This window comes from Podarcis gaigeae, assembly GCF_964106915.1.
Source record: "Podarcis gaigeae genome assembly, chromosome: 2".
Classification (NCBI taxonomy): domain Eukaryota; kingdom Metazoa; phylum Chordata; class Lepidosauria; order Squamata; family Lacertidae; genus Podarcis; species Podarcis gaigeae.
The window spans coordinates 8,048,427-8,075,346 of record NC_139679.1 but is presented as its reverse complement, the minus strand read 5'-3'; the positions used below and the strand labels follow the sequence as shown (position 1 = coordinate 8,075,346).

Sequence of the window (26,920 nt, the reverse complement as noted above, 5' to 3'; positions counted from 1 at the left end):
AGATCCGGCCCAATCGTCTTCTAAATCTGGCCCGCAGACATTCCGGGAATCAGTGTGTTTTTACATGAGTAGAATGTGTCCTTTTATTTAAAATGCATCTCTGGGTTATTTGTGGGGCAAAGGAACTTGTTCATTTCCCCCCCTCCAGAATACAGTCTGGCCCCCCACAAGGTCTGAGGGACAGTGGACCGGCCCCTTGCTGAAAAGGTTTGCTGGCCCCTGCACTAGAGCAATGAAGGGGAGACCCAAACTTGTCTAATATTTGCATCTCCTCTCTTGTCCTTCCCTGCTAAATCCAGAGGAAAAACAATGGCTGAAACATTGAAATCAAAACTTTTGCAGGGTTTTTTTGTTGTTGTTTTTTTACAGACAACATATGGACTGTTGCCCTAATGCCTGATAAAGCATTGTCTCCAGTTTGAAGTGGGGTTGGTTTTTTTTTAGGGGGGGGGTGTCAGTATGTACACCAGGTTCCCCAAGATCTTTGATAGCTCCTCTTTAACATCCTTCTGGAAGCTTGTTAAACCTTCCTTTTTAAGGCAGATTTGTTCACTGTCTTCAAAACGGAATATTTTATGACTCTGCATATTCGTGTTTTTCAGAGGTAGATTATGATGGTTTTTAATTTGGACTATGGTGGCTTTTAATTTGATGCGGGTGGCGCTGTGGTCTAAACCACTGAGCCTGATCGGAAGGTCAGTGGTTCGAATCCCCATGACGGGGTGAGCGCCCGTTGCTCGGTCCCTGCTCTTGCCCACCTAGCAGTTCAAAAGCACGTCAAAGTGCAAGTAGATAAATAGGTACCACTCCAGCGGGAAGGTAAACTGCGTTTCCGTGCGCTGCTCTGGTTTCGCCAGAAGCGGCTTAGTCATGCTGGCCACATGACCCAGAAGCTGTCTGCGGACAAACACCGGCTCCCTCGGCCAGTAAAGCAAGATGTGCGCCGCAACCCCAGAGTCGTCCACGACTGGACCTAATGATCAACGGTCCTTTGCCGTTTAAATTTGGACTTTTAGCCAGCATCCTTATAGAGCTGTGTTTATCACTGCTCTTTTTAAAAGTGATAATAGAAGGAGATAAAAGAGAATGTAGACACTGTACAAGCTAAATGTTAGAGTGTTCTGCTATTCCAATGGGACCTCCTGCACCCCCGAAAATCTGCTCCAGGGGGTGTCTCTGGAAGATTTGAAATGTGTGCTGGGAGGGGGGCATGGGGAAGGAGGAGGGAAAGTCCCATTGCACCAGTGGAAGTCTGCTTGCATAATATTAGATTCAACCTTTCCTTGGCTACACACAAGATTCTTCATGAATTTTAAATGTAGTCAACTTTGTTTGGGGGAGCAAGGGCGGAAATGATCAAATATGGTTCTGAGCCAAGCCCAATATTCCTTTGCTACCTCAAGAAAAATGAATATGGCCGTTCAAAGACCTACTCACCCCTTTATAGATATCGACATCCAGGGTCCCATTTGATTGAAACAACGAAGGTGGAGCAAAGGTTTTATTTGCACACATTTCTTGCTGCAAAGACAAATTTTGACATGTTTCAAAAACTACGTTTTCACAAAGTCGATCCAAGTATGAAGAAAGGAACATATTGCTGTGCTGTGCTGTGATGTGATGTTATAAATATAAATATAAATAATGTAAATATAAATGCTTGGAGATTCCATCAGGATGCAGCAGGAGAAATGGGATGTAATAAAATAATAATAATAATAATAATAATAATAATAATAATAATAATAATAATAATTTATTTACACCCTGCCCTCCCTGGCCAAGGCCAGGCACAGGACGGCTAACACCAAATATATAATACATTAAAAACACAAAATCAAACAATTGATTAAAACACAGCTCAAAATCAGAATAGAAATAAGTGACCAACCCACGAATCACAGCCATGAAGGTAGGAATATTAAATATTCGCCAGGCACGGTCACCCATGCTGGTCCCATATGTAGGGTCGCTCTATTGATTCTTTTGAGATCCAAGCAACTCCCCTTTTCCTTGAACTGTTTCCAACAAGTCTTACAGGTATTTCAACCAAGAATCAGTGCCTGGGGCTTGGCTTTCTCCCTTCTTTTCCCTCCAATCGCATTTGCTTTTTTGTGATCCTCTTTCAGGGTGGGGCCTGCCTTATTACTGATCTTCACATCCACTCAAAGGACACTTTTTGACAGATGTAAAAGGTAAAGGTAAAGGTACCCCTGCCCGTACGGGCCAGTCTTGACAGACTCTGGGGTTGTGCGCCCATCTCACTCAAGAGGCCAGGGGCCAGCGCTGTCCGAAGACACTTCCGAGTCACGTGGCCAGCGTGACATCGCTGCTCTGGCGAGCCAGAGCCGCACACGGAAACGCCGTTTACCTTCCCGCCAGTAAGCGGTCCCTATTTATCTACTTGCACCCGGGGGTGCTTTCGAACTGCTAGGTTGGCAGGCGCTGGGACCGAGCAACGGGAGCGCACCCCGCAGCGGGGATTCGAACCACCGACCTTTCGATCGGCAAGTCCTAGGCGCTGAGGCTTTAACCCACAGCGCCACCCGCGTCTTTGACAGATGAGTGTGACATAAATGCTTCAAATACTGGTTTTGTTTGGGTCACGCCAAGTTACTGGTATATATCCTGTTCCCTTCTGGGAATGCCTTAAAATTATGGAAGAAATTGTACCAGAATAGAAACAGAGAATAGGGACTCACCAAGTCTTTGTTTGTCTTTCCGAAGAAGGCTTGGGCAAAGACCGAAACGACAAAGACGTTTATAATGAAGGAGATGAAGAGGGCAATGCAGGATTCTATGAAGAAATATTTGTTGGCCTCACTGACCTCCTTCTTGTTGGCCCGATTCACCTGTCGAGACTGGACGGAAACAGAACAGGTTATCACAGCCTGCAAGAGGTTTATTCAAGGCTGTGTCCAAGCCAACAGGTGGCATACTCTGCAAATCCTGAATATTCACCCATCTTTTGAAGGTCAATAGTTAGGTGGGCTAGGCTGTGTACATAGGGTCTCACAGATACATGCTGTACGATAATGCACCTGTGACTACCCCGGCCTTTCGGAACAGAAAGTTAATGTATGGGAATTTCCACCTTGGCCTACCCAACATACTGTATTTTTCGCTCCATAAGACACATTTTTCCCTCCTAAAAAGGAAGGGGAAATGTGTGTGCGTCTTATGGAGTGAATGCAGGGGGGAGGCAGGCAGGAAAAGCCGCCGAAAGCCGCACACAAGCTCCGTGCGGCTCTTGCGGGCTTTTCCTCAGGAGGGAGAAGAGACTGATGCGGCCAGTCAGTCCCTTCTCCCTCCTCGTAGAAAAGCCCGCAGGAGCCGCGCGCTCCTTAAAGGGTGCACGGCTCCTGTGGGCTTTTGCGGGAGGTGGGGGAATTGCCCCCAGCTGGAGAGGCTGCGCAGGGGTAAAGAGGAAGCCAAGAAAGCGAGTGGGATGGATCCCACTCCCTGTCTTGGCTTCTTTGCTCTTTGGGGCTGGGAGGGAAATATTATTATTTTTCTTGATTTCCCCCTCTAAAAACTAGGTGCACCTTATGGAGCGAAAAATACAGTAATACTAGAACCTGGGTTTGTCTAAGAAAGCTGAATCCTGGAAGATACGGAACAGGGGGAAAAGAAAGCACTTCTTAATGCAGCCCGTATGCATCTGCTTGGCCACCATGAGAACGATGCTGGACTACTGATGTGGTCCTTTTTTAGTTCAAGATGGGAACCACAACACATTTTATACAGGAACGTGAATTTAAAGGGAAAACACACACTGCTGAAAACTATAAATAAAGCTGTAAAATATCCCAAAGAGGGCTGTTAACTCTTCTCAAAAGAGTGACTAGATTTTAAAAACCTATCACAGGCTACAACAATCCCTGTGGTATCCTGCCAACATAACAGGCAACCAAGACTAGGGTTAAGGTAAAGGTAAAAGGTAAAGGACCCCTGAACAGTTAAGTCCAGTCAAAGGCGACTATGATGGTGCAGCGCTCATCTCCCTTTTTAGGCCGAGGGAGCCTGTGTTTGTCCACAGACAGCTTTCCAGGTCATGTGGCCAGCATGACTAAACCGCTTCTGGCGCAACAGGACACCATGACGGAAGCCAGAGCACACGGAAACACAATTTACCTTCCTGCCGGAGCGGTACCTATTTATCTACTTGCACTGGTGTGCTTTCGAACTGCTAGGTTGGCAGGAGCAGGGACCGAGCAACGGGAGCTCACCCCGTCGCGGGGATTCAAACCACCGACCTTCTGATCGGCAAGCCCAAGAGGCTCGGTGGTTTAGACCACAGCACCACCCACGTCCCTCTAACTAGGGTTACTGTAGCAAGCCAAAACTGCTGTCTTCCTGGCCACGGAGCTAGGGGGCCTGTGCCATGAGAGACGCTGTGGCTTCTTCCTATCAGCCTGCACGGTTGTTGTGGTGCATGGATGAATGCCTTTCATGGAAGGCTGATTTGAAGGCATCAATGGTAGGCACAATTTGACTGCTGGGTGGTGAGAGTATCTTTGGCCTCTTCTCCGCTCCCCCAGCATTATTACCGTATTTTCTTGGGGGGGGAAATAAAGGAAAAAAAATTCCCTCCCCCCAGGTGCCCGAGCTTCCCCCGACCCCAGACCCCAGGGTGCGCACCGACCCCCCCTCGCTCTCCAGGCTTCAGCGAAAGCCTGCATTCACCCCATAGGACACACATTTCCCCTTCATTTTTGCAGGGGGAAAAGTGCATCCTATAGGGCGGAAAATACGGTATTTTAGCACAGCGAGCAGTATAGCAAAGGCAGCCATTTTAACTACACCACAGGATTGATTTCCCAGTGTGTGTGTGTGTACACTGACATGCGAGACGGAAGCAAGAGTGGTGCCACTGTGTCACAGAACAGGCGGCCGCTTCAGAAGCCAAGTGTGCGAAGGTTCACAAGTGTGACTTTGTTGTGTGGCATTCGTGAGTGTATGGTTATTTGATTTTTTTCCAATGAATCCGGGGACACTTTTTTTTCTTCTTTTTTTTTGGAAGCTGAGTAGCAACAGAGAATCAGTAGTGGGGATGTTGAGGCAAAAGACCCTGGGCCCAAGCACACGTGCATATTGTATAAAGGTGCAAAGCCCTTCTTGCGCACCCTGTGAAACTTAAATGCGCAGAGTTTTTGAAAAACTGGGCAACAGTGCGCCACCTGCCCATGACTCCCGAGCCTCCCCCGATCTCCTGCCCCCTTCCTCCTTTGTTTTGACTGAACGGGGGAGGCTCGGGAGTCACAGGCGGGCGGCTGTTGCCCAGTTTTTTTAAAAAAACTCTGCACATTTATGTTTCACAGAATGCGAAAGAAGGGCTTTGCACCTTGCCTGGCAGAGAAACCATGCGCCTTGCGCCCCTCCTGGGCAGCGCCCGCCTGCCCATGACTCCCGGGCCTCCCCCGATCTGTCAAAACAAAGGGGGAAGGAGATCTGCACTGCCGGACATCCCTGGTTCCCCTTCGGCAGTGGCGGCGGCAGCAGCAAGCAGCTCCTGAAGCCAGCCGGAGCCAACTGCGCTACCAGGCTGGCTCTGGGCTGCTGAGGCTGCCGCTGCCACGTTTCCTGGGGAAAGATTTGCAAATCTGGGGACGGAATTTGTCCGGGGACAGATTTGCAAATCCGGGGACTGTCCCTGGGAACGTCTGGTGAGGGGAAAGACTGAAGTGAAAATCGGCACAAAACAACAACGCCCCAAGCTTACCTTGACCAGTGCAGAATGCAAGTACATGTTGTGCGGCATGATGACAGCACCCACGATCCCGACGGCTTGCTCTAGCTGAGGGACGCCACAGCCTTCACAGTAGGGCATGAACATCCCTTTCAACAACTGGCCCTGGTCTGGTCCCACCCTAAAATACTGTAGGGACATAGAGGATGGCTATTAGCACAGCTGGAATCGCAAGCAGCCTTGGGCAAGATACAGATGTCTACTTTTAGACCAATGCAGCAATGCCCTTGTGAGACACTTGCCCCTTCTCAGACAGTGCAGCCTTCCACAGACATTTACTGAACCACAACTCCCACTAACCCTGACCAACGGCCACGCTTGGGGAAGACCAAGACAGCAAATCTCTCTTTTCAGCCCACTCTTACATGGCCATGTTGATACAGAGCTACGGTCGCATTAGATCTATTCATCTGTACCCTTGGGGTGTAACAGATTTTGCTGACTGCACAGCTGCTGTTTGGTTTTCACATCTGGCTCTGATGAGAAGTTCTAACAACGTTTTATTGCTAATATTTTATATTGTTAGCCACACCCTGTGCTTCCATTGAGAGGAAGGAGGGGATATAAGCATGATAAAAATAAATATGAAGGAAGGTGTGAATGCATCACCACCACAAAGCTGCAAATTTCACCCCTGTGGGAAATCACAAGCTCATCCCAAACAATATGAAGACCACTTCTATGGCCAGTCAGACTATGTACTCCCAGTATGTTTCCGAGCACAATTCAAAGTGTTGGTGCTGACCTTTAAAGCCCTAAACGGCCTCGGCCCAGTATACCGGAAGGAGCGTCTCCACCCCCATCATTCTACCCGGACACTGAGGTCCAGCACCGAGGGCCTTCCCTCACTGCGAGAAGCCAAGTTACAGGGAACCAGGCAGAGGGTCTTCTCGGTAGTGGCGCCCTCCCTGTGGAACGCCCTCCCACCAGATGTCAAAGAGAACAACAACTACCAGACTTTTAGAAGACATCTGAAGGCAGCCCTGTTTAGGGATGCTTTTAATGTTTGATGTATCATAGTATTTTAATATTCTTTTGGAAGCTGCCCAGAGTGGCTGGGGAGGCCCAGCCAGATGGGCGGGGTATAAATAATAAATAAATTATTATTATTATTATTATTATTATTATTATTATTATTATTATTATGTGAAACCACTAAAAGATGTCACATAGAATCATCTAGTTCAACGTGTTTTGTTACATCCTAAATGGGAAAAGTCGCTTTTTAATCTCTAATGCAAAACCCCCACATATTAAAAAGGAATGTTACCTCATATCCAAATGTAAGGGCCATAATAGTAATCAGGAACCCGAAAAAAGCTTCCAGTTTCCTCAAGCCTGAGAAAGACACACATGCACCTTTTAAAAGAAACTTTGGGAGCCAAAAGTCCTTCCGTACAGTCCAGAATAGTGAAAGCATTTCCTCAGTGCCTCACCTCATCACACCGGGCATCAGGGCAAGCAGCGCCGTGCACATTTACACACCGCACAAGTTGCTCTCCCGGGGCGGCATTCAACAAAATGACATGCATGCCGTGAATGTCCAGCACAGTGTGAGGCCCTTCCATTGCGCAAGGAGGAATCCTTGCACTGATGGAACAAGCGACTTAAGTGGTGCATTGAATACAACTGTTAGGATGCAACTAGAAGTCAAAATATATTTTCAATCTCGTTCCAACACCCAGGAAAAATATATTATTTTGCTAGAACAGAAGATCAGCCATACTATAGGGACAGAGTGGTTCGCAATTGAAGCATGCCCACAGATGAACGGGTACTCTAATTCAGGAGAGAGTGGGGTGGACAGGCTTCAAATAATTTTAAAGAAGCAAAAGGGTCCATCGAGTGGTCTAGCACTGGGGGAAGAAGAGGAGAACCATGCTGGCGTTTCATTTCTAAAGACCCATATATGCCCCCTGTGCTTCAGAGGTGCAATGGAAACAAATTCCAATTCTAGCATGGGCAAACGCTCCCCTTAAGTCTTTCACAATTTAACAAGTTTGAAAAAAGAAAAAGGAAAACAGGCAATTGAAGAGGTGGGGGCAGGGCAGGTAGGAAAGGCTGAATTGCAGCGTCTCCAGCAATGAAGAGACCAGCAATTTTTATAATCCAAGTACAGAACATTTTCCACAACACACACACACACACACACACAGAGAGAGAGAGAGAGAGAGAGAGAGAGAGAGACTTGGGTTGGTGTGGAAAGAGAACTCAGCAAAAGCATTGTGGCTTCTCTCTCAGACAGGAAGGATTCCATAATACTGAGTGACAGGTGCACACCTGCATCACAAAATGGAAACTCTTTCCAGCCCAATCCCATGACATTTACTTGAAAGGAAAGTCTACCAAGCTCAATGGGCTTTCTTTCCATGAAAAGCATACACATGAAGAAGAAGAAGAAGAGGAGGAGTTTGGATTTGATATCCCGCTTTATCACTACCCGAAGGAGTCTAAAAGCAGCTAACATTCTCCTTTCCCTTCCTCCCCCACAACAAACACTCTGTGAGGTGAGTGGGGCTGAGAGACTTCAGAGAAGTGTGACTGGCCCAAGGTCACCCAGCAGCTGCATGTGGAGGAGCGGGGAAGCGAACCCGGTTCCCCAGACTACGAGACTACCACTCTTAACCACTACGCCACACTGGCTCCTAAGCCCACCAGCCCATAGAGCATTAGAGGCCATGTACAAAGGCTGGTTCTTTGGGGGAAGGTGAGGCAGGGAAGAGCGAATGGCAATACCTAACCAGGAAGTTGATTACTATAGGAACAAGGAAAGCCACATGAGAAGTAATTAATCATTTTGAATCAGTAGCCATTTCCCTTGCAAGACATCATGCCGCTGGAATCCACAGCTTTTGCAAAGTGGATTGCGAGACTTCACCAATCTGCAATCTGGAGAGCCATACGAGCTCTAATCCTCATTCCCAGAAGGGCCTCCAATGTGGAGTCTGTCTTTGCAAAGCAAGTTGCAGGCAAAAGCCCTTTTCCAGGATTTCGCAAGCGTGCCCCAATGAATAGCAGGGCCTACTCAGAGTTGATTGCGAAAGTGCTCTTGCTCCACTCGTCAGATTACTAAGGACAGGAGGAGCGTTTATATAAGAAAGGAGCTTACCGTATTTGTCCAGGAAGAGAAACATAAAGGTGTCAGCAATTGTGATGAGAACTCCGCCCCACAAAGGGATTCTGCAGGAAGACAAAACAGGCAGCGGAGGAGGTTTCAGGGTGTTCTAAGTTCAGCGGCTGAAAACCAAGTGGGTCCAATCCCCCTTTAGGTTCAGAGTCTGTTTAAAAATGTTGGGAAAGGTGGACCAAATACTTGCCTATTGAGAGGCAAAGAACCTGGGAAGCCTCATTCAACCGCGGAAGGGGAGGGAATCAGATAAGAGAAAGTCACAAGGAACGCTAAGCATGTTTGTTGAAAGTTTATGGGGTGAAACGTTGTATTTCCCCAGTGATGAAAAAAAAAAGGGCAACTTAGCAGCAGCCTGGTTGCTACAACTGGCTATGCCCAGCTAAGCTCTGAACCCTGCGGGCATTTTAGAAAACCAGCTGCCCTTTCAGGACGGGATAGAGAGTGGAGCCAGGATGACAGTGCCATGCCTTTCGAACAAGGCACACAGTAGCCATTGTTTTTTTAAAAAGCAATTAAATATTGCCTAGCAATTCTTAACCATGACACGAAAATTCAGTGTTAAGAAGTATTCAGAAAGGAACTGGAAGAAATACGGCAACTATCAGAATGCTGTGGTAGCCCTGCCTTATACAGAGTCAGACCAATTTGTCCCTGTAGCTCAGTATTGTCCACACTGGCTAGAAACAGCTGCTCAGGGTTCCAGGCAGGAGACATTCCCAGTCCCAGGGATTGAACCTGCGACCATTGGCATGGAAAGTCTTTGCTCTGCCCACTGAGCTCTGGTGCTTTCTTCAGATGCAATCATATAAAATAAGGGGCACACAGTTCCATTTAATTTATAGCCGCTGCATCCTGCCCTTCAGGGTGGAAGGCTTCCAGAACAATGGAAGAATATCAACAATAAGACATTTAGAACACAGTATACAGTTGTGACTTTTTTCTTTTTGAGAGGTGGCAAGCAGCAAAGAAAAGGGCTCAGAAAAAGGTGAATAATATCACGTCAAGAAGTTTGAACATTCCTACAGGGGAAAGGTTTGAGATTTATTTTTCAGTTTGCCAGTGGCAATTTGTCACATAAGGACTAGAAATCATTAACATAAAACGTGTAATAGATTATAAACATGGTCTTGCAACAGACGGTATTGTGTCAAAAAAAAACCTATGTGGGACTGTGTAGTGCTAGGCTTCCCAGCAGACAAGGGCTCTGTTGGCGATGGAATTCCCAGTCTGGGGTACTGAATTCCTTTGCCTGGGGAATTCCTGAGCAATTCTGATGCCTCACTCAGCTTGCCAGAGTACAACTTTGCTCCGTTACTGTTGGCAAACAAAGGGTTGTTTATTTTTCAAAAGCTCTGCCAAAAAACCTGAGCGGATCTCATTTCTAACTGCCCATATCTGCAGTGTATTTACTTACTCAATGTTTAAAATAAAATTCGGAGGGCAAAGCAGTGGTGAAGCGGGAGGGTGAGGGTTTGCAGCAGGGGTGGGAAACCTGGGGGTATCGAGAACTGGTTGGATCCCCATTTCCATCAGCCCCGGCCAAGTTGGCTAGTGGTTAGGGATGATGGGAGCTGTAGTCCAGCAACATCTGGAGGGCCAAAGATTCCCTAAGGTAAAGGTAAAGGGACCCCTGACCATTAGGTCCAGTCGTGGCTGACTCTGGGGTTGCGGCGCTCATCTCGCTTTACTGGCCGAGGGAGCCGGTGTACAGCTTCCGGGTCATGTGGCCAGCATGACTAAGCCGCTTCTGGCGAACCAGAGCAGCGCACGGAAACGCCGTTTACCTTCCCGCCAGAGCAGTTCCTAATTATCTACTTGCACTTTGACGTGCTTTCGAACTGCTAGGTGGGCAGGAGCAGGGACCGAGCAACGAGAGCTCACTCCATCGCAGGGATTCGAACCGCCGACCTTCTGATTAGCAAGTCCTAGGCTCTGTGGTTTAACCCACAGTGCCACCGGCGTCCCCAAAGATTTCCTACCCCTGGTTTATTCTAAGTAAGGGGGGGTGTATTATGGGAGAGCTGGTGGCAGCAAAGAGGAGACAGCATATGGGAGGGATGGCTTTGCACTGTCAGAGCTTCTCTCCTACAGAAATCAGTGAGCTGAATTGCAAAGGTTTAGAAATGTTGTGTGGACATAGCCGGCCAAGGACTAAGCTGGTTCAATAATGCATTTGTGGAATCCTATGCTTGAAGGTTCTCCAGGATCCAAGGTAAAGACACATCCCCAAACTATTTGAACCATCGCTGAATATGGAAAATGAGAAAGTTGGGATGAATGGTTCCAGCCTGAGTTTCTCAATGATGCAATCCTGCAGCCAAGCTGGTGCCAAACATATTGCTTGGCTTTCCTTTGGACCACATCAGTGAGACCGAGAGGGGGGTCTTGTTGTCTTTGCAACCCAGGACCTCCATACACACTGCCCAAGCTTGCACCGCAGAGAGGTGATGTTAATGCAGTGGTTTGACTTCACCCTTAAGAGGTGCACTCCATTGTCTCTCGAGACAGACGGGTGCCATCAACTAGGTTACTACATGAAGGAAGTTTCTTTTTCACAAGGAGGTACATTCAAGCATCTGGACTTTCCCAACTGCATTCTGAAATTTTGACAGTCCTAGAAGGGCTGTGCCACGTTTATTATTTTTCCATATATAGACGAGCCATCAGAAGTTCCGCTTTTCACACAGGGCACTGCAAGAAAGCAAACCATGTTTTCCCTCGTTCAGAATGTGAACTGGTGACACCACTCCAGAAGCAGAGGACCAAAAGGCAACTTACATCCCAACAGACAGGAGGTGAATGGCGATTGCTGAGCCGATGACTTCTTGCATATCTGAGCCAACAATGGCCAGCTCCACCATCAACCACAAGATAATCCGAGGAACCTAAGGTGCAATCAAGAATGTTGTTTTATACACACACAAAATGTGAAAGAAGCAAATGGGGAAAACAAGGATACACACCCAGAATTTTTTTTAAAAATCACAAACACAACTTCCATTGTTAGTTTGTTAATATGAACAACCTTCCTACTATGAGGTATCCTAATGGTACACAAACAACCATATTTCCACAAGAAATTAGTGACTTTCTTCCCCACCAAATCTTAACCCCTTTTCTCTTCAAATATACTACTTTTTGCCCATCAATCTCATGTGCCCCAGGGCTCTGTCGTAGAGCACCCACCACCTTGCTGAAAGAAAGTAAGCAGCTCTGAGTCTGTCTGGATGGAAGACTGACTGGGAACCACAAGGATCCCACCTTGAATTCCATGATGATGATAATAATAATAATTTTATTATTTGTACCCCGCCCATCTGATTGGGTTGATGGCTGAAAGGTGTTGCTAAATAAATAAATAAACAACTTTTCTTTTTCCAAATCTTTCTTGAGCAACTGAGGTACACACCAGAATGATTTGCCCACTTCTACTTGATAGGGTTGGGCGTGGGTGGCACTGTGGGTTAAACCACAGAGCCTAGGACTTGCTGATCAGAAGGTCGGCGGTTCAAATCCCTGCGACGGGGTGAGCTCCCGTTGCTCGGTCCCTGCTCCTGCCAACCTAGCTGTTCGAAAGCACGTCAAAGTGCAAGTAGATAAATAGGTACCACCCCGGCAGGAAGGTAAATGCCGTTTCTGTGTGCTGCTCAGATTCACCAGAAGCGGCTTAGTCATGCTGGCCACATGACCATATATGCTGGCTCCCTTGGCCAATAAAGCGAGATGAGCGCCGCAACCCCAGAGTCGGCCACGAATGGACCTAATGGTCAGGGGTCCCTTTACCTTTTTACTTGATAGGGTGGAGAGAAGGAAAGGAACCCTTCCTGGGTCTCCATTTCATTTCTATCTAGCAAAACCTGATGGTCAAAAAAACTCACAGAGGCAGCAATACGTATTTATTCACACGAAGCAGGTAAGCTTGAAAGCTTGCTAATAATGTTATCTATAAAAAGGTAAAGGTACCCCCCTGACTGTTAAGTCCAGTCGCGGACGACTCTGGGGTTGCGGCGCTCATCTCAATCTATAGGCCAAGGAGCCAGCGTTTGTCCACAGACAGCTTCCGGGTCATGTGGTCAGCATGACTAAGCCGCTTCTGGTGAACCAGAGCAGCACACGGAAACGGCGTTTACCTTCCCGCCAGAGTGGTACCTATTTATCTACTTGCACTTTGACGTGCTTTTGAACTGCTAGGTTGGCAGGAGCAGGGACCGAGCAACGGGAGCTCACCCCGTCGTGGAGATTCGAACCGCTGACCTTCTGATGGGAAAGCCCTAGACTCTGTGGTTTAGACCACAGCGCTACCCGCGTCCCTAATGTTATCTATATTTGACAGCTAATATTAGGCCCTAATATTATCAAGTGTTAAGACTGTTTAAGCAACAGGAGCACCAAGGCTCCTAACTGTCCTTTTGCAGTCACAGATCTACCTGTCATGTGTGTGGCATCAGGTATTAGATTTAAGAGTTGTACGCCACTTCCCTACATTAATACTGATCTCAAAGTGGCTCACGGCAATAAAGCCTCACGGAAAAATTAGCAAACAATATCTCCATCAATATAATCATGTGGAAAACACAACAGCATTGAGTTTTGAAAGAAGAAGAAGTAAACAATGGATGCAGCTCAATCGAAACTCAGAATGATTAAAAAATAATAATTGATTAGAAATGGCTGCTGAGCTCAATGCGATTCGACATGATCCCTTTGGGGAAGGGAGGAGCATAATCACAGGCAGAAAGTTCTTCTAGCCACAAGGTGGGTGGGGAAACTGGTCTTGTTCTGCCCTAGACGGAAGACACGCTCATTTGCCATGGCATCAGGTGAGTGGAAACTGATGAGCCAAAAAACAGCCTTGCGGCCAAAATTGTAAGGCCTGGTGGACCTAATTGAGCCAATGGGCGAGAGGGATCCCACTATATTAGGGTCTAATTCCTGTGGATCAAACCAGACACAGCGACAGAAGCAGATTAAAAAGGGGCGGAAGATCCCCAGTTATCACAGACACTGAGCAATAAAAATAACAGCCTCTGCGGTCTGTTTTTAGAAATCAAACACTTCTGATGAGGGAAGGATTCTGCATCTGCTGACCTGCAACCACCTACGTGGATTACACTGACTGGAATTTGGCAAGTCCTGAGCCAACAGACACCAACGAGATTTGTGAAGCCAACTTTCAGCTACAAGGGAAGCTCAGTATGAAGATACGTGCTTTTAAGTAAAAAAAATTCAAATCCTTCTGCAGAGAGCCACAATGAGCTTTCGGAAGGCACTGCCCATTAGAGACACGAACAACAGTGAAAGGAAACTTTTTAGCATTTTACTGTATTTTTCGCTTTATAAGACACACTAGACCATAGGATGCACCTAGTTTTTGGTGGAGAAAAACAATAAAAAAATATTCTGAATCCCAGAAGCCAGAACAGCAAGAGCGATCGCTGCGCAGCGAAAGCAGCAATCCCTCTTGCTGTTCTGGCTTCTGGGATAGCTGCGCAGCCTGCATTCGCTCCATAAGATGCACACACATTTCCTCTTACTTTTTAGGAGGGGAAAAGTGAGTCTTATAGAGCAAAAAATACGGTAGTTTGCAAAATTGTCCCTCCTTGCATTAGCTTCCTGCCTGATGCTACCAAGAGGAAGAACAGCAGAAGTACAAGGCCGGCGGGACAAGCCTACATTTGCAGCTCTTTCTTTGACAGTATCGGCCCTCCCAGAAACTGGCCCCTCCCACATGGTTTTTGGAGGCTGTTTTGAAGAAGCTGCGCTGGAGCAGTTTCCACACCACCTCAGTCCCAGAAGATCTCAGAACGCAGCTTCCTCCTCCTTCAGTTCAGGGAAAATAGTTACTTGGAATTGCCTGGCTTGGCCTGGGACTCAACTCAAACCCAACTTCCTATTTACTGAGGGTGTTTTAATGCAACCCCCGGGGGAGAGGAAGCAAATAGATGTGTCAAGTTCTGAATACCCCAAGAGGAAACTGAGTCCCGGGTTAGATATAAACACACACATGACCACCCAGAGACACGTCACCAGAAATAAGATGGGGGCAGACAAGGAGGGTTTGCTAATCCCGGTGTTTTGCAGCTGAGATCCGCATCCCTAGGCAACTGTGTCTTGCCGAAACAAGCCTCAAAAATTGCCACAGCCAACAAAATACTCCGATGTGCTTGTTTAAATCCAAGCTTTTAAGCAGACTGGCTTCTTCAAAGACCAGCAATTAAAGTGATTATGGAGAGGCAACACAAAGCAAATATTGCACGAGCGTAGTAGAAAACGAGGAGGAAGGACGAGGCTAAGATGCAAGCCTGCCTGGAAGCCACAATCCCAGCCCCGCAATTCAAAATCATGCAATTTACTCTGTGCTGAGAGAAGTGCTCTCTGCACACATTCAGAAGACATTCAGATACTCACTTAAAAGGAAAAAAAAGGAAAGTAAGCCCTGGGTTCAAGGTAAGAGCTGTATGGGAAAGTCGGGGCAAGCAAGCAAATTCTCCTCCAGGTAATGGAGGTGGTGATGATCTTAAAAGAGGGGTGCACTCAGATTCACCCATCCCTATTTCCCCTGACAGGGAACCCCTGATTTAAAGGGCTGGCAGAGATGCAGTTTTGCCTATTTAGGGTAAGGGGGCGACATCCACAGTGCAGCCGGTGCTTTCTTTATATGCAGAAATAGTGCAAAAGCCAGAGGATCTGGAGGCTGGTGTAGTCTTTCCAACTTCACTTCTAGGTCTCATTAACTCCACTGCATGTTGCTCTTTGGCACAACACATCTGCCTTTCTCCCATCTGCTTCTTTTTGCCTTTCTGGATCTGTTCTGTCCCTTGTATGCATCAAGTTCCCTTATTCTCTTTGGCTACAGACCTACGACTTTGAGAACAGCCTGGCATCTTCAGGCGCCTCTTGGGACTTTCCACAATTCCTGGCCCCCCTCTTCCAGGCCTGTTCAATCCTGCCTCTGCTCAACCCCCCATTACCAGTTATCACCTATATTCCAATCCTGTCTAGCTGCTTTTAACACACGGGGAGATCTGATCCTACAACAAGGTGCATTCCTCTGCTCGCAACAAAAGAACAAGATAAATTTCCAAATGAATGGCTCAATTCACTCACCTTGGGATACTGCCGGTTGCATACTTCTGCCAGATGAAGTCCGGTTACCACGCCCAGCCTCGCTGCCAGACGCTGCAAGAGGAGGCCAATGATCGTGGCTAGCAAGAGAACCCAGAGCAGCTGAAAGGCACAAAAGCACAGCAAGGTCAAGAGCAGCCAAGATATGAGAACTCTGGAAGCCAGCCAGCCAGCCTAAGGATTCTGTTTCCTAAAGTGTGTCTGCAATTCTTCATGAATTAAATACAGATGCAGCCTCAAACCCCTCTCACAACCAGAAACAGGGCATGGAGGAGAACACAGCTTTCAATTGCACGTGTTTTATCAAGAAATAACTGCTGAAGCAGAATATTCCAGACATGTTCAGGCTACATGACACATCCACTGGCATGTGAACTGTAGTCTAGAGACTTCTCTGTTGGATATTCTTACCGTGTATGCAAAAGAATTACAACCCCCAGCTTCCTTGGAGAGTACCATTTGGCAGGACTGTTGGAACCGGACAGGGCAGGAATGTCTTCAGGAAAATATACTACTAGATTTCAATCTAGCTTTTTATGAACGAGGAAACCAGCACATTCCTCCTCCGGTAATGTAAGCAATCAAGCTTAAGCCTATCTTACCTGCTAAGGGCAAAGTAGTTAAATAAAACATCTCTCTAGCTGAGTTGCTTAAAACTTAAGTTTTCAGCTGCAGAAGAATATATTATAAGTTTGAAGGTTGTTCCAGAATAGCTTGCTTTGCCACCAACAGCTTCACCACTTGATCTTACATTATCAGTAGACCTTCAGGTTTCTGCTCTTACAGAGAAACAAGAGAATAGCTGAACCCCTGATTTAAAGGGCAGGCAGAGATGCAGCTTTGCCTATTTATGGTACGGGGCGACATCCACATCTGGGTGGTTTGGGAAGAAAGAGCGCTCTTGCCAGAGCAGCCTGGTCCCACTGCAATTCATCTTCATGTCAGGAGGACTCAAGCAATAAAGACAAGTTCACCCCAAGAAGGCTGTGGAGTCCCCTATTTGAACACGGTTATGATAAATATCTTCTGGTTAGAATTAATATTGGCACATGGAGTAGGAATAGGCTCTCTTTAAGCTCTCAAAACTCTATGGGTGGCTTTTATTTTATTTTATTTTATTTTTATTAACAATTTCAACATAAAAAATATCGAAACATATCATCTTCATTATTTCCCTCCATTCCTCCCCACCTCCCCAACGAACCCTCCCCCCAAGACATCCCTCAGCTCCTTTCTCTCCTTCTCAACTCATATTGTTCTCTGCATTACTATAAAATTGTATAGATCCTTATATTATCTATCTACTATATTAACCATCAATAAATTTGTGCATGTTTATTCAAAACCTGCCAAGGAGTCCAGTTCATTTTGTTTTTTTTTTAGATAATTTGTAAAAAGTTCCCATTCTTCTTTAGCTTTTAGATGCTCAGGAGCAAATGTTTTGTAGCAAGAGGCTACTTACCTTAAAGCCTGCAATGGCGCCAGACTGCAGATCCGATTCTATGTTCCCTGGATCCAAGTAGGCTATGCTCATGAGAAACCCAGGCCCAGTGAAGGCCCAGAGTTTTCGAAAACTGAACCATGGATGCTTAAAAGGAAAAAAGGGGGGATTAAGAGTGGGGAGATGTTTTTCCACAGAAGGGAAGGAGTTCTTCAAATGACAATTAATGTCACAATCAATCAACACAGAAAGTTGCTTTGTTGTTGCTTTCTTTCTTTTTTAACCAATGCTTTAATTCCAGAAGGACCATCACGCTAGGAGCAGAAAAGCAGCAAACCCACCCAACGATACAGCATCTCACGAAGTCTACATCACGCCAGAAACGTTTATCTTAACAATGGCCTAAATTTAGAGCATTTACTTTGAACTGTGCTCTGGGAAGGTTCCTTAAAGCTTATCAGGGCTTGCTCAAGCAGAAGACCTGTGATGGCAGGCAAGCTTCTCTGAAAGACAGCTCCCATCCAACACTACCAACCTCAGACTGCAAGGGAATGTTGGGTGCGCTCTAGGAAGGCTTAGTTGATGTGGGGCGGCCACAAACCCAAATAAGCCTGAGCAGTGGCTTGCATACATTCTGTGTGCCCTAGAACGGGGAGAAGCAAAGTTTGGATCTACTTATCAATCTTTGGGTGATCTGCAGCAGAACAGCAAGGGTTTCTGACTCCCAAATGTTATGGTCTGGTTTTGGATAATGCCTCTCCTTGTTGCAGAAGCTTATTTTGAACCTCAACGTTCCTTTGGTTAGGAAGCTTTTGTGGTTATCATTAGCTGCAGAGGTGATCCACAAGAAGCTAAATTTATGTCCGTGCTTTACTTATAGAGGGACTGCCAACACACGCAGCCCGCAGGGAAAGGCCTGTGCTGCTGTGACATTTCAAAAGTTAACATCAGTAGCTGTCCACAGAGCACCATTGTTCCTCTTCACTCAACCATTACACTGGCTAGGTTAGCAAGGAAAATGACTGTTTCATTTCTGCTTCCCGGAAAGTAATAGGTAGGTACAGAGAGGCCCATCTCTCACTATAATCATCTTCAAATAGTATTACATGTCCAACATATGGCCTGGAACTTGGGATTTGTTTACTAAAAAGAAAACCTAAGCGGAAGAAAACCCACTGAAAGCCATTTTATAGTTGAATATCTGAAACTTTGTATTTCTAACAGCAAAAACATGCTTCCCTTTCAAATTAAACATTGGAGACAGAGAGCTTTAGATCATATAGTGATGATGATGATGATGATGATGATGATAATTTTATTATTTGTATCCCACCCATCTGGTTGGGTTTCCTCAGCCACTCTGGGTGGCTTTCAGCATATATAAACATAATAAAACATCAAACGTTAAAAAAAAAGAATACAGTGGTACCTCTGGTTACGAACGGGATCTGTTCCAGAGGCCCGTCCGTATCCCAAAAACTTCGTAACCAGAGGCGCCTTTCTGAGCATGCGCCGTAACCCAAAGATTCAGCCGTAACCCAAAGATTCCATAACCTGGAGGTTACGCAACAAGAGGTACCACTGTATCTTATACAGACTAAAACCAATAAATCAACAGAAATGAAGAGGAGGAAGAGGAGGAGGAGGAAGAAGTTATACCCAAATTAAAATAACTGCCAACCCCAACTAAACATTTAACCAACCCCAACCCAACTTAAACAAAACAAAGGAACAAAATACCCAGAACCGCCTATCTCTGCATGAGTTTAGTGTTGGCCTTAACTGGAAAGAGGGAAGCTCAAAGGAGCAACTCATGCAGCCTCATAGGATAATGGATTAATTCTGTTGCATATGGCACCTTGTGCAGAATTACACCCCTTCCCAGAAGAAGCTGTCTGGAAGGGAGCCTGGCCAAGGCAGGGACACAGTGGGCCATCTCTTCCACAGGTTGTCCCTTGGGGCTCAGGTAGGTTATTTCTTCCTCTGTGTAAGCAGTTCTTCCGTGGCGTAATAGTAGTTCCCCAACACAGCATTTGGGGATTACTGCCCTGCACACACCTCTATTTCCCCTGAAGGAGAGGTGGCCAAACGCCCTTGCTTACCTTTTCATCTTCAGGTACAGGTATTTTCTGATCAAAGTAGGTGGTAAATTCATCTGTAGAGTCGGAAAGGTGAGATGGTAGTGTGGTGTTGCAAATGGTGCTCACGCCGTCCCCCGAGGAATCTTCTGCAAATCGACAATGGAAATTTTGATAAGCAGAGTGCAGCTTAAAGGAGAAAAATTCAATGCCAACCTTCACGTCAAGTGAAGTCAAAGACACGGTGCCTGTCAAATGTTGCTAGACTAGTTTCCATCAGTGCCAGGCACCATGGGCAATCATCTGAGATGGGAAGAGGCTTGTCGTCCAAGAGCATCGTGAGGAAAGTTTATTGGCTACCTCAGTTTTACACAAGATTGTATGCTATGGCACTCTCTCTGTGTCTGGCTTAGCAGATAGGGGTGGGTGGGTCAAAGGATTATCGTCTAGAGACCTTTTGCTGGACCTCTCAGCCCTCATGTCCAAAAGTAGTGACTACAGTAGACAGAAGGGATGCAGGTGGCGCTGTGGGTTAAACAAATCCAAACTCTTCTTCTTCTTCTTTTAGAAAAACTGCATGCCCAGCCCCAAAAGAAAATAACTCATGGATAGATTGGTGCAATTCCCCCATTACTGGCAAATTCTACCTTTACAGTAGAATGTACATGGGTGGCGCTGTGGGTTAAACCACAGAGCCTAGGACTTGACGATCAGAAGGTTGGCGGTTCGAATCCCTGCGACGGGGTGAGCTCCCGTTGCTCGGTCCCTGCTCCTGCCAACCTAGCAGTTCGAAAGCACATCAAAGTGCAAGTAGATAAATAGGTACCACTCTGGCGGGAAGGTAAACGGCATTTCCGTGCGCTGCTCTAGTTTGCCAGAAGCGGCTTAGTCATACTGGCCACATGACCCGGAAGCTGTACGCCAGCTCCCTCGGCCAATAAAGCAAGATGAGCGCCGCAACCCCAGAGTCGGCCACGACTGGACCTAATGGTCAGGGGTCCCTTTACCTTTACCTTACAGTAGACAGAATGACTGTAGACAGAGATAAAGCAAACATGGTAAATTGCTTTGCATATTAGAAACTTAATTCGTGTACATTGACATTGTCTTCCTTATCACAGGCCCATTTTCTTAAAAGGGGAGAATAAAATTAACGTTAAAATGTGATGCCCACTGACCTGGGATTACAGAAGCAAGTCCCACTGAATTAAAAGTAGTCATGTTTAGGATCTCACTATCCGCCAGTCAGGTTACATAGAATTTTAGGAATTGTATGAGGTCATCTGTCCCTCAACAATGAAGCCACGGTTAATCGCTCTTAAAACTATCCATATTTTGCATGTGTTTAGTTTGTGTATGTGCCCTGTCATTTGCCAGAAGAAACTTATTCTCCTGTTTCAAAGCTGCAAGGTTGTTTCTGGGGTACAAAGATGAAATTTGGTACAATCACTCTAAAACCCTGACTGCAAGAAAAGTTCTTTTAAGAAATATCTCCCTCGAAATGCATGATGTGATGTCTTCCTCATTAATGGCCGGCCATTGCTGAAGAAGAAAACAAGCTAAGCCCCACAGATTTAAGAACGGAAGGATGCAAGAGAGCACAATTCACACAATTCAACAATTCTGCCAATGGCAAAAGGAACAGGCAGAAGATAAGAAAGCATTTATAGTGTTGGCTAATAATCTACACACAACATATACAAATAATAAGAATAGTATCAACAACTTGCACACAGCTAACTTGTGCACGTTCAGATTTACATACATAGCGAAAAATTAAAAATGGGGCAGAAAAGGGTGGGTTTTCAGGAAAAAATGACTTTAGCAATCCTACCTGCCATTGAACCCAATGGATTTTTACTTTACAGAATTTATGTTTTAGGTGCAATTTCCAGGACGTAACCCCCAAGTAAGTTGCAGGCCTACTGCAATACTTTCCCAAAACACAATTTGATGGTTCCAACATGTTGGGTCCCTGCAATCGGGTTGGGTGGGTGACAACAGGCAGGGATCCAGTTTAGCTGTGCAGTCTATATATGACTGGCTTCCAGCAGAGACCACAGGGCTGCCCTTCGGTGGTGGTGAAGAGGTACCTTCCTTCTCGAGGACATGCGTTCCCCTACCTGCACTTGCAGGTCCTGCCAAGTCCAGAGCCCAGCTGCTCCTTCCTTACAGCCAGATCGATTCCAGTCCTTCCCTTGTTACCAATACCTTTCTAGAACGAGAAGCCATTTCCTCCTGTTTTCCAAACCAGGTGATCATTTGCTCTCTCCCTTCAACATAACTACTAGTCGGCAAAGCATCTCTCTTCCTCCATCATCTTCCTTCTCCTTATCAGTCTGTTTAGATTGTGAGCCCGTAGGCAGGTTTTAATGCTATGTACTATACAGCATCCTTTGGTGCTCAAGAAATCCCAGCAAAAGTCTGTTATTACTGACATGCTTTTTTTTTGCTCTAGACATAAAAACATATCCTTCATCTGAAGTCCAAGCTCGTTCTGCCCATTGACTGAAGTGCAGGGGCTCCATTCTGCACATACCAAATTTCTATAAAGTATTCAAGTATTCCTTATCTTGATGGAATGGCTTTTGACTTGTGAGTTTCCCAAAGGCATCTGAGAGGTCACAGGAGGCTAGATTAGACAGACTCTTTGGGTCCAGTCCAGAAGGGCTGAAAATCATGTTCACCCTTTAACACATCTAGAAGCTTTATTCAATATAAAAATGTGGCTAACAGACAGAATTCAGGTGCAAAGCACAACTTCTTTTTTTTAACCATAGGGAAGTTGTGGATTAAACTGACTCTCCCATCAGCAAACAAGAATTGCATCAAAGAGTGCTACGTAGACACAGATCTACAGAAGGCATCTAACAAGGGTTTCGCCCAAAACAGCCCTCCACTCTCTGCAAAAGGGAAAATTACAAGACACTGGAAAAAGTTTTACATCAAGTCCTGAAATGTTATTCTACCCCCCCCCCCACTTGCCCCAACGCTCCGGTTCTACTCACTCTTATACTCTAATTTGTATTCCCCACGTGGCATTTTGTTTCTGCTTCCAGGGACCAAGAAAGCTGAGCTCCACTTACGCCAGCCTCCTTGGAAGCGTAGAAGAGACCAATATATAGTCGAGAAGCAGGAGGATGCACATAACACACGGTTTTCTGTTGCAGCTGTGAAGTCAGTTTCTCCTCCTACACCTCTGCCTTCCCCGCCTCCCAAATTAAAGAGGCGATGCCACTCAGCAGATCTGTTGACATGGTGGCTTTAAAGCAACAGTTGTGTAATGAAAACCACCATTGCAGGAAGAATTCCACCCCCAGATGAGCCAAACTCACCTTGCCTAGCTAGTTAAACAAAGACAAGAAAGTGTAAGGAACATGATGTAGCACACAGATGCAGCCTGTTGTTGACTTCCCTGAAGTTGCGTACTGAAAAACTGGCCACCTGACAAAAAGCGTAAGCTGTCGCAAGGCCTTGGCAGAGAGAAAGAATCTGGAATGTCCTCTTTGAAAAGGTGTGTAAGGCTGCCTGGCAAATATAGGTCAGCAAAAGGAGAGAAGTTCTGTTTTAGGGGCATGCTGAATGATTTCGGTCTTTACAGGGTTGCTCGCTTCAGTCTTGCACAGGGATTTCAAATGGGAAGGGGAATTTCAACCTGGTGCCTGGGGATTTCACTAGATGATAGTGAATTTTCTGCTTTGTTCTGGTGAGAGCAGAAAGCTGTCATTTAAGCCCCAGGTTTCACTGTTTATCCAAATATTTGGCCATGACAAAAATGGTTTCAAAACTCCACACTCCTAGAAAATAACACCACCGTCGTGTCAAAACCAGAAGCCATCAAAGTGGCATATTATTTTTTAGTTTCTGACCTGCCCATAGCATCACAGATATGGAAGATAACTAGCCAGGTCATCTAGTTCAACCTCTGACCAATGCAGGAGACTTTGTACAATGGCAAGGAGTGGGACAAGAAGACCTCTGGAATATGATGCTTTCAACAAGTAAGCTATTAGAACTCCTTAAAGTAGCCTTTTAGCAATACATGGGGAAGAAGGTAGAGAAGTCTTTAGGGAAATCCGCAGTCCCCATGCAGAATTATCCAGTTTTAGCCAAATCATCCCCACCTAAAGCCTCCTAAAAACAGTTGCCATGATGGTCAACCATGAACAGATTATCCCTCTCTGGTCCTTTGAAATTTAAGCAGTGATTCACCTGATCTAATCATTACTCAGCTAATGTTCCATTGCTAGTTTGGACATTTTCAAGACTAGGCAGTTTAAAGAGAAGAAAAATTAGACATTAGTGCAGGAATTCCTAATACCACACCTAAGCAAGGAACATGAAAAGCATATAGAGATATTTTCCGTTGGTTGTTTCAGAGAGTTGTGAATGCACCTTTCCTGTAAGACCTGGGGAGATTTGATTTCCTTCTTCAGATCTGAAAAAGCCTAAAGACTGCATGCAAAAATCAAGAATTGTTCCTTAGAAGTTGAGCATTTCAAGAGTTCTGAAAAACCACTCCATGGAGGAAAGTCACCTTGTGTTTTCTTGGCTCTTCTCTCCTGAGGAAATATTGTTTAAAAGCCTGCTTCCGCAAAATGATAAAACTGCTGAACAAGACACCAATTTGCTATTCAGTAGTGAAGTGCAATTGAATTACACACATTTAAAATATGTTGATTTTTATAGCTGTGACCATATCTATTAAAATCAACATATTTAACAGCACAAAACCAGCGAGTCATTATTTCAAGAATATTGGCCAAGAATCATCCTTACCTATGCATACCACTGAGCAACATTTTAACTGGCGCATTCAGAACTGTAACTGGCATTTGGTCATCGTTTATATTATGGTTTTAAGAAGACAGAGAAAGAGAGACTTGTTCATGAGCTACTCAATTTCCTCTACGTCAGGAAACGGGAACCCATATCATGTATAAACAGTTACATTACATTCCTTAAATCCCATCAGAAAATCATCTCTTAGAAAATTCAGTTGTCCAACCAGAGGCTAAAAGTAATGGGTTAACTGAGTCAGTTTCAGCTCAGATGGACACGAGAGAGCCAGTGTGGTGTAGCGGTTAAGAGTGGTAGTCTCCTAATCTGGGGAACCGGGTTCGCGTCTCCGCTCCTCCACATGCAGCTGCTGGGTGACCTTGGGCCAGTCACACTTCTTTGAAGTCTCTCAGCCCCACTCACCTTACAGAGTGTTTGTTGTGGGGGAGGAAGGGAAAGGAGAATGTTAGCCACTTTGAGACTCCTTAAAGGGAGTGAAAGGCGGGATATCAAATCCAAACTCTTCTTCTTCTTTTAGAAAAACTGCATGCCCAGCCCCAAAAGAAAATAACTCATGGATAGTTGGTGCAATTCCCCCATTGCTGGCAAATTCTACCTTTACAGTAGAATGTACATGGGTGGCGCTGTGGGTTAAACCACAGAGCCTAGGACTTGACGATCAGAAGGTTGGCGGTTCGAATCCCTGCGACGGGGTGAGCTCCCATTGCTCGGTCCCTGCTCCTGCCAACCTAGCAGTTCGAAAGCACATCAAAGTGCAAGTAGATAAATAGGTACCACTCTGGCGGGAAGGTAAACGGCGTTTCTGTGCGCTGCTCTGGTTCGCCAGAAGCGGCTTAGTCATGCTGGCCACATGACCTGGAAGCTGTATGCCGGCTCCCTCGGCCAATAAAGCGAGATGAGCGCCACAACTTCTAGGTCACGACTGGACCTAGTGGTCAGGGGTCCCTTTACCTTTACCTTTGCACATTTACTCAACAGTAAACCCTATTCCATTACACAGGGCTCGCTTCCATGTATAGCGGACCCGCCATTTACGCGAGGGTTCGGTTCTAAGGTGTCTGAGCACAAAGGCAAAATTGTGCAAAGGCAGGGACCCCCGGAACTACCCTCTGTGAGGTGGAAGGCTGCTTACTGGGGCCTGGGAAGGTTGTAGGGGGCCCTGAGAGTTTCCCAGGGTCCTCCGTCACCTTCTAGAGGTGCCTTTAAGCAAGGAGATGCCTTTCTTACTAGCCTCTGGGATGCCTGGGAAGGTGGCACGAGGGCTCTGGGACGCTGCTCTGTTAACTGGCTTTGGGATGGCAATGAGAGGGCTCTGGCAGCGTCCCAGAGCCATCGCGCCTCCTTCCCAAAGCCCGTCCCTTCACTTACTGGGCTTTGAGAAATAAAAGGAGAGCAGAGAATGGCGTACGGTTGCGATGGTGTGAGTAAAACAAGCTCAAGTTGTGGGGTCGCTGCATGTAAACAGAGGACTGCAGCAGTAGAGGGGGCCCACAATCCACGATTCACGCATGACTCATTTCTGCCTGACAGGAAAGCAGGAAAGGAAGACGCTTGATGTGGTGACCAAAATCAAGCCAATACCAGTAAACATTAATGCTCAAGTTTCAGGGGTATAACTTTCTTTTACAGAATTCTCTCTGCAAGTCAGGAGTTGCATGCAGAACAGTTACACCAGTGTTGGCCTTTGCATTGAAAAGTGAAGTTTCCATTCCCTTCCTGTGCCAATAGGCATCTGATAAGATGTAGCCCTTTTTAAAAACTGAAATATTTATTACATTTTTCACCTCAGGAAGAAAGCAATGCAAGTTTAGGCTAAACAGCCACCTCTCTAAACTGATGTATGCAAAGTTTTATATGTTTTATACGTGCATTTTATATTTGACTTCACTTGGTAATGTTTTCTTTTGAAATGTTTAAAGGTTTTTTTTTGTTAACTTTGTTTGTGTTGAATATGTATTTTGTAGTTGACCTCCTTTGTAATGTTTTATTTTGAAATCTTTAAGATAATATTTTAGTTTTGACTGTATATTTTATATTTGACTTTCTTCAGAAATGTTTGATTTTGGATTGTTTTATTGATGTTTTAATATGCTGTAAACCGCTTTTGATTTTTTTCTTAAAAATATAAAGTGGTATAGAATAAAATGAATAATAAAAAACATAATAATAAGCAGGCTAGCAAACACATATGCTTTCAACTTGCCAAATCCACCAAGACTGTTAGAATTAAGAAAAGCATTAAAGGGCAATCTATAAATAACTTCCAAAGAGAAAGGGCCCACGTGTTACAGTACTGCATGAAATTTTCTTGCCTAGAAGGCAGTGGCTGATACTATTCATGGAAGAGCCATAGCTCAGAAGTACACTGCTCACTTTGCGAGCCGAATGTCCCAGTTTCAATCCATTCAATCTTCATGCTGATGACACACTTCTTTATCCTGGCTTTTGACACCTGAGATGTGTATTTTTAGGATATCCCCCACCCAGGTTTTTTTCGACTGCACATTGTTTTTAACATTGCATTTTAATTGCTGCAACCTGTCCTGGGACCTTAGGGTGAAGGGAGAGTCATAAATTGGAAATTACCGTATTTTTTG

At 45.7% G+C, this 26,920-nt stretch overlaps 1 protein-coding gene across 6 annotated transcripts in view; it reads right to left on the bottom strand.

The window, feature by feature from the left end:
- The window catches only part of SLC11A2 (solute carrier family 11 member 2), a 68,362-nt gene that overhangs the window by 21,578 nt on the left and 19,864 nt on the right, over positions 1 to 26,920 (bottom strand). For 5 of the 6 annotated variants that reach the window (XM_083729424.1, XM_083729425.1, XM_083729426.1 and 2 more), the window contains 9 exons: positions 19,548 to 19,672; positions 17,467 to 17,592; positions 15,987 to 16,106; positions 11,658 to 11,764; positions 8,859 to 8,929; positions 7,020 to 7,087; positions 5,723 to 5,878; positions 2,703 to 2,861; positions 1,438 to 1,521 (listed from right to left, as the gene is read on the bottom strand). In XM_083729424.1, coding sequence (XP_083585550.1) covers positions 1,438 to 1,521; positions 2,703 to 2,861; positions 5,723 to 5,878; positions 7,020 to 7,087; positions 8,859 to 8,929; positions 11,658 to 11,764; positions 15,987 to 16,106; positions 17,467 to 17,592; positions 19,548 to 19,672 — 1,016 coding nt within the window. Of the gene's footprint in view, positions 1 to 1,437; positions 1,522 to 2,702; positions 2,862 to 5,722; positions 5,879 to 7,019; positions 7,088 to 8,858; positions 8,930 to 11,657; positions 11,765 to 15,986; positions 16,107 to 17,466; positions 17,593 to 19,547; positions 19,673 to 22,531; positions 22,889 to 26,920 lie in introns of those variants that run through there. The other variant, XM_083729429.1, reaches the window with a different exon arrangement.